Raw genomic sequence first — 13428 nt, 5'->3', positions numbered from 1 at the left:
AGGGAGGGAACGGGGACTTCTCTGAAGGGGGAAAATACAAAGAACATGGGCTTTGGAGTCAGAATGTCTGCTGTTCACATCCTGGTGTGGCCAAACATTCGCTGATGTCTCTGAATCTTGTAAAAATGGGCATCTCTTGGTCTGACGCACAGATTGTTGGGGATAAACCGGGTGACATCACAGGAGTTCCCGGCACAGCTCTGAGCGTGCAGGAGGCACACAATACATGTTTGTTCTCCTGGGAGAGAACACTTTCCCTCTTAACCCCAGGTGGCACCAGGCATGCGGTAGGTGCTAGTTCCTTGCAACGGCCCTCCCAGGAATGCTGCTGTCACACGGTGTGGCTAAGGTCCCCTCCTCGGCTCATGGAGGAATGCGTAAGGAAGGCTCCTTATCTCTCCTGCCCTTGCTTCCCTCTTTCCTTCAATCTGAGCATCAGCAGGAAGGCGAGAGTTATATGGACCAGCTGTGCTAGGCCTGGGCATGGGCCTGTGCTAGGAGTGGGGAGGTTGCCAGCTCCTACCCGTTCTTCTTGGGCAGGTAGGCCTCCATGTCGAAGAAGACGTCCTGCCGCTCCTTGATGTTTGCTGCCATCTGCTGAACGAGCTCCGCCTCCTCCCGACTGGCATGGCGTTTGCACCTGCGGACAGAGATGCAGGCACAGGTGAAGGGGCGTCACTCAGAGGGAGGAAGGCTATGGACTCCCCGGGCCCCAGCCTCCCACCTTCTACCCCAGTGTCTCCCACCTTCTACCCCAGCCTCCCACCTTCTACCCCAGCCTCCCACCTTCTACCCCAGTGCCTCCCACCTTCTACCCCAGTGCCTCCCACCTTCTACCCCAGTGCCTCCCACCTTCTACCCCAGTGCCTCCCACCTTCTACCCCAGCCTCCCACCTTCTACCCCAGCCTCCCACCTTCTACCCCAGTGCCTCTTGCAACCGCAGTTCCCCATCTCAACTCTCAGGGTTGGGGGAGTGATGCTGCCTCCCAGGTAGTCTTGTGACTTTCGGAAACTCCTTAAACCTCTCTGCCTTATTTTCCATACCTGAAAAGCCGGGATAACCTCAAGCCTACCTCACAGACAATAGCCTGGTGAGGATTAAGTAAGTACAGCATAGAGCATCTAGAATAATACTTGATAGTATGAGCCCAAGGGATAATTACTGACAATACTATTTTTCTTCTCATTTTTCTTTTTTTTTGAGACAGAGTCTTGCTCTGTCACCCAAGCTGGAGTGCAGTGGCGCCATCTCGGCTCACTGCAAGCTCCGCCTCCTGGGTTCACGCCATTCTCCTGCCTCAGCCTCCCAAGTAGCTGGGATTACAGGCACCTGCCACCACGCCTGGCTAATTTTTTTTTGTATTTTTAGTAGAGATGGGGTTTCACCATGTTATCCAGGATGGTCTCGATCTCCTGACCTCATGATCTGCCCGCCTCGGCCTCCCAAAGTGCTGGGATTACTGGCGTGAGCCACCACGCCCGGCCTTCTTCTCATTTTTCTAAAGAAATAGCTAGTAGGTATGATGTTACAGTCCCAGCACATACGCCTATGATCCCAGCACTTTGGGAGGCCAGGGCAGGAGGATCACTTGAGGCCAGGAGTTTGAGACTAGCCTGACCAACATAGCAAGACCCCATCTCTACAAAAAATTAATTAAAGAAAACAACCAAGGCCAGGTGCGGTGGCTCACGCCTGTAATCCCAGTACTTTAGGAGGCTGAGGCAGGCCGATCACCTGAGGTTGGGAGTTTGAGACCAGCATGACCAATATGGAGAAACCCCGTCTCTACTAAAAATACAAAATTAGCTGGGCATGGTGGTGCATGCCTGTAATCCCAGCTACTCGGGAGGCTGAGGCAGAAGAATCGCTTGAACCCGGGAGGCAGAGGTTGCAGTGAGCCAAGATCGCACCATTGCACTCCAGCCTGGCCAACAAGAGTGAAACTCCGTCTCAAAAAAAAAAAAAAAAAAGCGTTTTTAAGAAAACAACCAGGGGCTGGATGTGGTGGCTCATGCCTGTAATCCCAGCACTTTGGGAAACTGAAGTGAGCAGATCACCTGAAGTCAGGAGTTCGAGACCAGCCTGGCCAACATGGCAAAACCCTGTCTCTACTGAAAATATAAAAATTAGCCGGGTGTGGTGGCAGGGCCCTGTAATCCCAGCTACTTGGGAGGCTGAAGCAGGAGAATCACTTGAACCCGGGAGGCGGAGGTTGCATTGAGCTGAGATAGCGCCACTGCGCTCCAGCCTGGGTGACAGAGCGAGACTCCATCTCAAAAACAACAACAACAATAACAAAAAACAACAACCAAACATGGTGGTACATGCATGTAGTCCTAGTATTCATGAAGCTAAGGTGGGAGGATCGCTTGAGCCCAGGAGATCAGGGCTGTGGTGAGCCGTGATTGCGCCACTGCACTCCAGCCTGGGTGACAGAGCAAGACACTATCTCAAAAAAAGTAAGGCCGGGCATGGTGGCTCACACCTGTAATCTCAGCACTTTGGGAGGCCGAAGCGGGAGGATCACTTGAGGTCAGGAACTTGAGACCAGCCTGGCCAACATGGTGAAACCCTGTCTCTAGTAAAAGTACAAAAATTAGCTGGGCATGGTAGCGGGCACCTGTAATACCAGCTACTCGGGAAGCTGAGACAGAAAGGAGAATTGCTTGAACCCGGGAGGCAGAGGTTGCAGTGAGCCGAGATTGCACCACTGCACTCCAGCCTGGGTGACAGAGCGAGATTCCATCTCTGAACGAATGAATGAATGAATGAAAATAATTTTAAAAAATAGAAATAACAGAATAACCTACAGATGACCAAGAGACAGACAGAAAGGCACCTGAAAGCATAAGCAGTCGACCAATCATGGTCTGTTATTCTTTGGTAACACGGAACTCTCAAAACTAGAAAACAAGTCAGCAGACACATCTCAGAATGACAGGGGTCCTTGGTCTAAGACCCTAACTCATGGGTTAACCTTCTAACCCAGCACTTCTCAACTGAGGACAGCTGGCAATGCCTGGAGACATCTTGGTGGTCACACCCCGGGTGGGAGTGCTACTGGCATCGGTGGGCAGAGGCCAGGGATGCTCCTCACTATCCCACAGTGCACTGCACGGCCCCCACAAAGACCCATCAATAGTGCTGGGGTTGGCCATGTGCCCATCTGTGAAGCAATCACTGAGAATCTGAAAAAACTCTAGACTCTGAGTCCCGCCATTACCCAGACGTGTTTTTCCAAAGCCACATCTGGTGACGTGTTTGCACGGGGCCATCCACACTCTCTACCCCTTAGTTGCAGGCCTCCATTTCCAAAATGGCCAGCCACACTGACAGCTATAATCAGGACGTTCCTCCAAAATTGTCCACCAGAAAAGAGTTGACCAGGAGTCCCAGATTCTAAAATGGAGGCCCAGCTAAGTGACCTGGGACAAGTCACTTGGAGCCTCAGTTTCCCTGCCTGACAAGGGGGTCACGGCAACCACTGGGCCCCTTCACATACCACGCAGGAGGGGACTTCCCAGACCTGGTGACCACGAGTGTCAGGAAATGAACACGATCCAGGCCTTGGGAACTGAACTAAGCTATAAGCTCAAGCACATCTCCACAAGGGATACAAGGGATGGCAGCCTAGTGGCCACTACACCAGCGACCCCAGTGGGGAGGGCACCCCACACCCACGAAAGGACACTGCCTGTTTACTTGTCCAGCAGGGCACCTTCCTATAACAGCACCCAACTTTCACCCGGGAAACTACTCATCTTCTTCTCCCACCACCCATGTGGCTGTCCCTTCACCTCCCAGGGCCACAGACTTAGCACACAACATGGCGCTGCCCAAGCAGCTTCTCAGTGATTGGTTCACAAATGGGCATTCAACCAATCCCAGCCAATGAGGACTGAACCCAGAATGTCGGCTGAAGTACTGGGAAAGAGAAACTCTCGGCCAGGCACAGTGGCGCATGCCTGTAATCACAGCTACTCAGGAGGCTGAGGCAGGAGAATCGCTTGAACCCAGGAGACCGAGGTTGCAGTGAGCCAAGATCATGCCATGGCACTCCAGCCTGGGCGACAGAGTGAAAGACTCCATTTCAAGAAAAAAAAAAAAAGAGAGACACTCTCCTTCAGCCAGGGTGGCACAGCCGGCAGGAAGCAAGGCTGGAGAATATAAGCCTGGCACTGCTGGTGAAGGGGACAGTCACCCTGAGAGTGACACCAAACCAGAGGAAGGCAGAATTTAGAGGGAAAAAACATGCCCAAAAATGCCCTTTGACTCCTGGATCCAGTGATGCCTGAAGCAACTCCCAGTCCTGTCTTTTTCCACTGAGATGTCCATTCTCTGCTTCAGCCTGTTTTGAGTTGGACTTCTAACCCTCAGAACCAGGGCAGCCCCTGGGCTACAGTTGCGCCTACCTCTGGAGTGTAAGCTTCAAGTCCTTGAGGTGCTTCTTCTGCTTACTGATGGAACTGCTACACAGCGTCTGCAGCGCAGCCAGCTCCTCCAGCTTCTGCTTGTAGATCCTGTGCGTCTCCTGAAGAACAGGGGACCCGGGGGAGGGTGTGTGGGAGAATGTGAACAGGTCATTTTCTTTCTTTTTTTTTTTTTTTTTGGAGAGAGTCATCGCTTCTCCGCCTTTTAGCTAAGATCAAGTGTGTGAGAGAGTCTAGCTCTGTCACCCAGGCTGGAGAGCAGTGGCATGATCTCGGCTCACTGCAACCTCCGCCTCCTGGGTTCAAGTGATTCTCCTGCCTCAGCCTCCCAAGTAGCTGGGACTACAGGTGTCCACAACTACGCTCGGCTAATTTTTTTTTTTTTTTTTTGGTATTTTTAGTAGAGACGGGGTTTCACCATATTGGCCAGGCTGGTCTCGAACTCCTGACCTTGTGACCTGCCCGCTTCGGCCTACCAAAGTGCTGGGATTACAGGCGTGAGTCACCGCACCCAGCCAATAAATCACTCTTTATTTAGTGTTCACTTTGAGCTGAGTTTCTGATCCTGGCAATTAAGAGAGTTCCTGTTAGGTCAACTAAGAAAAGCACATACCCCTTTCCTTAAAGCCACCCTCCCCACTCCAGATACAATCACTCCAATGAATTCAATAGCTCATTCTTGAAATAACCATTCAGGGCCACAAAGCCAGGAAAAATACAAGAGACTTCGCCCCAGTGCTGGGGGAACAGAACACAGTAACTTCTTGACTTTGCCACCATCACACACCTCCAAATAAATACCACCACAGGCAGGGACACAACCCCTTATCTCTACTTCTAAAACAAACACCAACAATTTAGGGAAACCAGCATGGGAGATGAAGACCATGATTAAAAACAATAAGCTGGCCGGGCGCGGTGGCTCACGCCTGTAATCCCAGCACTTTGGGAGGCTGAGGCAGGTAGATCACCTGAGGTCAGGAGTTCGAGACCAGCCTGACCAACATGGTGAAATCCTGTCTCTACTAAAAATACAAAAATTAGCCAGGCATGGTGGCGTATGCCTGTAGTCCTAGCTACTTGGGAGGCTGAGACAGGAGAATCGCTTGAATCTGGGAGTCAGAGGTTGCAGTGAGCTGAGGTCGTGCCACAGCACTCCAGCCTGGGTGACAGAGCAAGACTCCATCTCAAAAAAAAAAAAAAGGAAGTCAGTAAATAAGGAAGAGGCAAAGGCTAAGAATTAACTAGATGACAATAAAAATGACAAGTGACTAGATGACAATTAGGAGAGACATCCAAGAATGCTGTGAGTGAGTCACCTTGGCCCACCCACTAGGAAGATGAAAGGGTGACTCCCTCTCTCCTTCCTGGGCCCCCCAGGAAGGAAAAATCAATGTTTTTATTTTACTTAATGTTTTTATTTTAAAATAATTTCAAGTTGGGCATGGTGGCTCACACCTGTAATCCCAGCTACTCGGGAGGCTAAGGCATGAGAATCGCTTGAACCCAGGAGGCGGAGGTTGCAGTGAACCGAGATTATGCCACTGCACTCCAGAGTGAGACTCCGTCTCAAATAAATAAATAAATGAATAATAATAATAATAATTTCAGATGCAGTGGCTCACGCCTGTAATCCCAGCACTTTGGGAAGCCAAGGCAGGTGGATCACCTGAAGTTGGAAGTTTGAAACCAGCCTGACCAACATGGAGAAACCCCATCTCTACTAAAAACACAAAATTAGCCAGGCGTGATGGCACATGCCTGTAATCCCAGCTATTCAGGAGGCTGAATCAGGAGAATCGCTTGAACCCAGGAGGCACAGGTTGTGGTGAGCCGAGATCGCGCCATTGCACTCCAGCCTGGGCAACAAGAGCGAAACTCTGTCTCAAAATAATAATAATAGTAATAATAATTTCAAGCTTGCAGAATTACAAAAACAATACAGAGAACTCGCCTCTATTCTTCACCAGATTCACCAGCTGTTCCATCATGCTGTATTTGCTTTATCCCCCATATATGCGTGCCTGCATGTGCACGCATGCGCGTGTCTGCCTGTATGTTCTTTTTCTATATCAGGCAGGCATTCGTAAACCACAGCCGCAGGCCAAGTCTGGCTACCTAATTTTGTATGCTCAGTAAGACAGAAATGGGTTTTGCAGGGTTGAAAAAAAAATCACAAGAATCTTTCATGGTGTGTGAAAATTATATAAATTGGCATTGCAGTATCCATAAATAAAGTTTTATTGGAACACAGCCACACCCACCCATTTAAATATTCCCTGTGGCTGTGCTGGGACTCTAACAGCAAAACAAATAGTTGTGACAGAGACCATATGGCCCATAAAGCTCAAAATTTTCACTATTTGGCCTTTTACCAAAAAGATTTGCCCACTCCTGTGCTAAACCATTTGGGAGTTAGTTGTAGACAACACAACTCTTTTGTCCTAAATAGTACAGTGTGCATCTAGTAAGAACAGCAATATTCTCTCAAATATCCATAGTACAATAATCAAACGCAACTGACCCTTAAAGGACATGGGTTTCAACTGCATGTCCACTTATACACAGATTTTCTTCCACCTCTGCCACCCGAGACAGCAAGACCAAGCCCTCCTCTTCCTCCTCCTGCTACTCCTCAATGTGACGACACGAAGGATGAAGACCTTTACAATGGTCCACTTCCACTTAATGAAGAGTAAATATATTTTCTCTTCCTTATGATGTTCTTATTAACATTTTCTTTTCTCCAGCTTTTTGTTGTTTTTTTTATAAGACGGAGTCTCTGGCTGGGCTCGGTGGCTCACGCTTGTAATCCCAGCATTTTGGGAGGCCGAGGCGGGTGGATCACGAGGTCAGGAGATCGAGACCATGGTGAAACCCCGTTTCTACTAAAAATACAAAAAAAAAAAATTAGCCGGGTGTGGTGGCGGGCGCCTGTAGTCCCAGCTACTCAGAGAGGCTGAGGCAGGAGAATGGCGTGAACCCGGGAGGCGGAGCTTGCAGTGAGCCAAGATCGCGCCACTGCACTCCAGCTTGGGTGACAGAGCGAGACTCCATCTCAAAAAAAAAAAAAAGACGGAGTCTCACTCTTGTTGCCCATGCTGGAGTGCAGTGGCATGATCTTGAATCACCACAACCTTCACCTCCCCGGTTCAAGCGATTCTCCTGCCTCAGCCTCCCGAGTAGCTGGGATTACAGGCATGTGCCACCACGGCTGGCAAATTTTGTATTTTTAGTAGAGACAGGGTTTCTCCATGTTGGTCAGGCTGGTCTCGAACTCCTGACCTCAGGTGATTCACCTGCCTCAGCCTCCCAAAGTGCAAGGATTACAGGCGTGAGCCACCATGCTGGGCCTCTCTAGCTTTCTTTATTGTAAGAATACAATGTATAATGCATATATAAAATGTGTGTTAATCGACTGTCTGTGTTCTCAGTGAGACTCTGGTCAACATTAGGCTGATAGAAGTTTTGTGGGAGTCGCCAGGCGCGTTGGCTCACACCTGTAATCCCAACACTTTGGGAGGCCAAGGTGGGCGGATCGCCTCAGGGCAGGAGTTTGGGACCAGCCTGACCAACATGGTGAAACCCCATCTCTACTAAAAACACAAAAATTAGCCGGGCATGGTGGCGGGCACCTGTAATCCTAGGTACTCAGGAGGCTGAGGCAGGAGAATCGCTTCAACCCTGGAGGGGGAGATTGCAGTGAGCTGAGATCACACCACTGCACTCCATCTCAAAAAAAAGAAAAAAAAAAAAAGAAGTTTTGGGGGAGTCAAAAGTTTCCGGCCAGACTGGGTGGTTAACACTTGTAATCCCAGCACTTTGGGAGGCTGTGGTGGGTGGATCACTTGAGGCCAGGAGTTCAAGACCAGCCTGGTCAACATGGTGAAACCCCATCTCTACTAAAAATACAAAAATTAGCCAGGTGTGGTGGTGGGCGCCTGTAGTCCCAGCTACTTGGGAGGCTGAGGTAGGAGGATTACTTGAACCCACGAGGTACAGGCTATAGTGAGCAGAGATCGTGTCACTGCACTCCAGCCTCGGTAACAGAGGGAGACTCTGTTCCAAAAAAAAAAAGTAACATACTTGGCTTTTCAACTGATTGGCACCCCTAACCCCACCTTGTTCAAGGGTCAATCGTCTAGAAAATGTAACATTGACATAACACAATGCTATGGCCTCATATACCACTCAAATTCAAATTTTGCTGTCTCTTTTATGGCAACTTTCCTCCAGATCTTGGATCCAATTCAGTCTCATGCCTTCTGGTACTGTTATGTCTCTTTACTCTCCTTTAATCTAGAGCAATCTCCCGATCTCTGTCTTTCGTGAATTTAAGTTTGTTTTTGTTTTCTGAGACAGAGTTTGACTCTTGTCACCCAGGCCAGAGTACAGTGGTGCGATCTTGGCTCACTGCAACCTCTGCCTCCCGGGTTCAAGCGATTCTCCTGCCTCAGCCTCCCGAATAGTTGGGATTGCAGGTGCCACCATACCCAGCTAATTTTTGTATTTTTAGTAGACACGGATGGGGTTTCACCATGTTGGCCAGGCTGGTCTGGAACTCTTGACCTCAAATGATCCTCCCGCCTCAGCCTCCCAAAGTGCTGGGATTACAGGCATGAGCCACCATGCCTGGCCAAATTTAAGTTTTTAAAGAGTTCGGTCCAGTTGTCTGGAAGAATGTCCCCCAGTGGGGGTTTGCAGATGTTTCCTCATGATTTGGGGTATGCGTGGGGACCAGCATGCTACAAAAGGATGTTGTGCCCTTATTAGTGGCTCCTGCCAGGAGGGACACCGTGTCCATGATGCTTTGCTTGGTAAAGGCAGCCAGGATGCCCACCCAGTTTCTGTACTATGTAGCGTCCAACTTTCCGCTGGCAATTAATAAGTTATCTGTGTGGAGAAAGGCTGTGTTTTCATCACTTTTGAATTCTTCAGTGCTAAACAGCCCTCTATGTCCAACAAATACCTGCTGGTAACGAACCCAGACAAGGAGGACAGATGTGGAGAGATCCTGCCCAGACGATGCAGCCTTGGGGAAGACAGGGCCCCGGCCTGAGAGGCTGCCGTGAGATAAGGGGCCCACACCCCTCCTGGTGGCCTTTGGTGCTGGGTGCTGCCATGGACAGATAAGACCAGGGCTGCAAAATCAGCTGCCAGATGCTCATCAGGCCCTCATCTGTTTCAATTAATATTTAATGTCACAAGTAAAACATGAAGACATCATCCTTGTTAAAAATTAAAACACTACAGCTATGGCTGAGGTCTGCTTTTTTTTTTTTTTTTTTTGAGACAGAGTCTCGCTGTTGCCAGGCTGGAGGGCAGTGGCGCGATCTTGGCTCACTGCAACCTCCGCCTTCTGGGTTCAAGCAATTCTCCTACCTCAGCTTCCCGAGTAGCAGTAGCTGGGATTACAGGCAGGCACCACCATGCCCTGCTAATTTTTATATTTTTAGTAGAGTAGATTTTTAGTAGAATAGATTACAGGTGTGAGCCACGGTGCCTGGACTTTTTTTTTTTTGGAGACAGGGTCTCACTCTATCACCCAGGCTGGAGTTCAGTGGCTCGACCTCAGGTCACCGTAACCTCCACCTCCTGGGTTCAAGTAATTCTCGTGCCTCAGCCTCCCAAGTAGCTGGGACCACAGGCGTGCACCACCATGTCCAACTAATTTTTGTATTTTTAGTAGAGATGGAGTTTCACCATGTTGACTAGGCCGGTCTCAAACTACTGGCCTCAAGTGATCCGCCCACCTTGGCCTCCCAAAGTGCTGGGGTTACAGATGTGAGACACTGCACCTGGCAACTTGTGCAAGTTCTGAACCACATTTTTTATTAGGAACTGCTTGCCCTCCACTCTCTCTTCCCTGGCTGGGAAATGCAACAAAGGGCTCAGTTACCTAGAAGCCAGAAGTGGAAGTCACATGATGCAAATGGCAGAGGCCATTGCCCCTCCCCAACCAAACTAACCTGAGTCCCAATGCAACCTCATGGGACACAGCTTCCCAACTGTGACTTTTTTTTTTTTTTTGAGACAGAGTCTTGCTCTGTCACCCACGCTGGAGTGCAGTGGCACAATCTTGGCTTACTGCAACCTCCGCCTCCTAGGTTCAAGTGATTCTCCTGCCTCAGCCTCCCAAGTAGCTGAGATTAAGGACGCATGCAACCACACCCAGCTAATTTTTGTATTTTTAGTAGAAACAGGGTTTCATCATGTTGGCCAGGCTAGTATCAAACTCATGACCTTGGGTAATCCACCCACCTCAGCCTCCCAAAGTGCTGGGTTTACAGGGGTGAGCCACCATGTCCTGCCCACTGTGATGGTTTTAAAACATGGCCACTTATTCTTTATTATGCCTCACATAGAGAGGCAGTGACTCTGTTCTCTCCCCGTAAATCTAGGTAGGCTTGTGACTAGTCTGACAATAGAATATGGCAGAATTATAGGCCAGGTGTGGTGGCTCACGCTTGTAATCCCAGCACTTTGGGAGGCCGAGGCGGGCGGATCACGACGTCAGGAGATCGAGACCACGGTGAAACCCCGTCTCTACTAAAAATACAAAAAAATTAGCCGGGCATGGTGGCAGGCGCCGGTAGTCCCAGCTACTCGGAGATGCTGAGGCAGGAGAATGGTGTGAACCCGGGAGGCGGAGCTTGCAGTGAGCCGAGATTGCGCCACTGCACTCCAGCCTGGGTGACAGAGCGAGACTCTGTCTCAAAAAAAAAAAAAAAAAGAATATGGCAGAATTGACACTACATAACTTCTGAGAAAAAGTCACGGAAGGCCCTGTGGCTTCCACCTAAGTTCCTGGAGCAACTAAGTAAGTGGAACTAGTTGCTCTTGGAGCAAAAAGTCCAGCTATCCTGAGGCAACCATGCTATAAGGAAGCTTTAACCACACAGAGAAGTCCCAGGTAGTCACTCCAATCAATGGTTCCAACTAAGACAAATCTCCTCCGGGCACGGTGGCTCACGCTTGTAATCCCAGCACTTTGGGAGGCCGAGGTGGGCGGATCACGAGGTCAGGAGATCGAGACCACGGTGAAACCCCGTCTCTACTAAAAATACAAAAAATTAGCCGGGCGTGGTGGCGGGCGCCTGTAGTCCCAGCTACTCGGAGATGCTGAGGCAGGAGAATGGCGTGAACCCGGGAGGCGGAGCTCGCAGTGAGCCGAGATCGCGCCACTGCTCTCCAGACTGGGCGACAGAGCAAGACTCCGTCTCAAGGGGAAAAAAAAAAAAGACAAATCTCCTTGTCAGTCCCGCATAGGTTCCAGATACGTACATAAAGAAACGTCCAGGCCGGGCACAGTGGCTCGCACCTGTAATCCCAGCACTTTGGGAGGCCGAAGTAGGCAGATCACCTGAGGTCAGGAGTTTGAGACCAGCCTTGCCAACATGGGGAAACCTCATCTCTACTAAAATTACAAAAATTAGACAGTGTGGTGGTGCATGCCTGTAATCCCAGCTACTCTGGAGCTGAGGCAGGAGGATTGCTTGAACCCAGGAGGTGGAAGTTGCAGTGTGCTGAGATCATGCCACTGCACTCCAGCCTGGTCAACAGAGGGAGACTCTATCTCAAAAAGAAAAAGAAGGCCAGGCGCAGTGGCTCACACCTGTAATTCCAGCACTTTGGGAGGCCGAGGCAGGCGGATCACCTGAGGTCAAGAGTTCGAGACCGGCTGGGCGTGGTGGCTCACGCCTGTAATTCCAGCACTTTGGGAGGCTGAGGCAGGCAGATCACGAGGTCAGGAGATTGAGACCATCCTCGCTAACACTGTAAAACCCCGTCTCTACTAAAAATACAAAAAAAAAAAAAAAAAATTAGCCAGGTGAAGTGGCGGGCCCCTGTAGTCCCAACTACTTGGGAGGCTGAGGCAGGAGAATCGCGTGAACCTGGGAGGCACAGGTTGCAGTGAGCGGAGATCGCGCCACTGCACTCCAGCCTGGGCCACAGAGCAAGACTCCATCTTAAAAATAAATAAATAAATAAATAAATAAATAAATAAAATGTGCAACAGTAACTTGATGCCTCATCCAGAAATGTTACTGAAGCCAGGTAAGTTTCCATTAAGAGAAAATGTATCTGTTAACTCACCACCCTGCAAGCTTGGTGTTAGTTACTATGTATTTTTTCTTCTTGAGTGAAAGTCCTTAGGTAGTAAAACTTTCATAGATTATTGTTTAAAATCTGGTAATATGGCCGGGTACACTGTAATCTAACACTTTGGGAGGCCAATGCAGGTGGATCATGAGGTCAGGGGTTCGAGACCAGCCTGACTAACATGGTGAAACCCCGTCTCTACTAAAAATATAAAAATTAGCCAGGTGTATGGCTGGGCGCGGTGGCTCACGCCTGTAATCCCAGCACTTTGGGAGGCCGAGGCGGGCGGATCACGAGGTCAGGAGATTAAGACCACCCTGGCTAACACAGTGAAACCCCGTCTCTACTAAAAATACAAAAAATTAGCCAGGCGAGGTGGCGGGTGCCTGTAGTCCCAGCTACTCGGGAGGCTGAGGCAGAAGAATGGCGTGAACCCCGGGGGGCGGAGCTTGCAGTGAGCCGAGATTGCGGCATTGCACTCCAGCCTGGGCGACAGCGAGACTCTGTCTCAAAAAAAAAAAAAAAAAAATTAGCCAGGTGTAGTGGTATGCGCCTGTAATCCCAGCTACTCAGGGGACTGAGGCAGAAGACTCACTTGAACCCAGGAGGCGGAGGTTGCAATGAGCCGAGATTGCGCCACTGCACTCCAGCCTGGGCGACAGAGTGAGACTTGGTCTCAAAAAAAAAAAAAGGCTGGGCACGGTGTCTCATGCCTGTAATCCCAGCATTTTGGGAGGCCGAGGCGGGCGGATCACAAAGTCAACAGATCGAGGCCATCCTGGCTAACATGGTGAAACCCTATCTCTACTAAAAATGCAAAAATTAGGTGCGCATGGTGGCGTGCGCCTGTAGTCCCAGCTACTCAGGAGGCTGACGCAGAAGAATTGCTTGAT

General features: G+C 49.9%; 1 protein-coding gene across 2 annotated transcripts in view; it reads right to left on the bottom strand.

Moving 5' to 3' along the window:
• The window catches only part of TMEM120B (transmembrane protein 120B), a 63027-nt gene that overhangs the window by 27451 nt on the left and 22148 nt on the right, over nucleotides 1–13428 (bottom strand). For both annotated transcript variants that reach the window (XM_063614719.1, XM_055236942.2), the window contains exons 2-3: nucleotides 4415–4533; nucleotides 524–640 (exon numbers count right to left, since the gene is read on the bottom strand). In XM_063614719.1, the coding sequence (XP_063470789.1) occupies nucleotides 524–640; nucleotides 4415–4533 (236 nt within the window). The remainder of the gene's footprint in view (nucleotides 1–523; nucleotides 641–4414; nucleotides 4534–13428) is intronic.

This window comes from Symphalangus syndactylus, chromosome 13, assembly GCF_028878055.3.
Source record: "Symphalangus syndactylus isolate Jambi chromosome 13, NHGRI_mSymSyn1-v2.1_pri, whole genome shotgun sequence".
Lineage (NCBI taxonomy): Eukaryota > Metazoa > Chordata > Mammalia > Primates > Hylobatidae > Symphalangus > Symphalangus syndactylus.
This window is presented reverse-complemented; position numbering and strand designations above follow the sequence as displayed.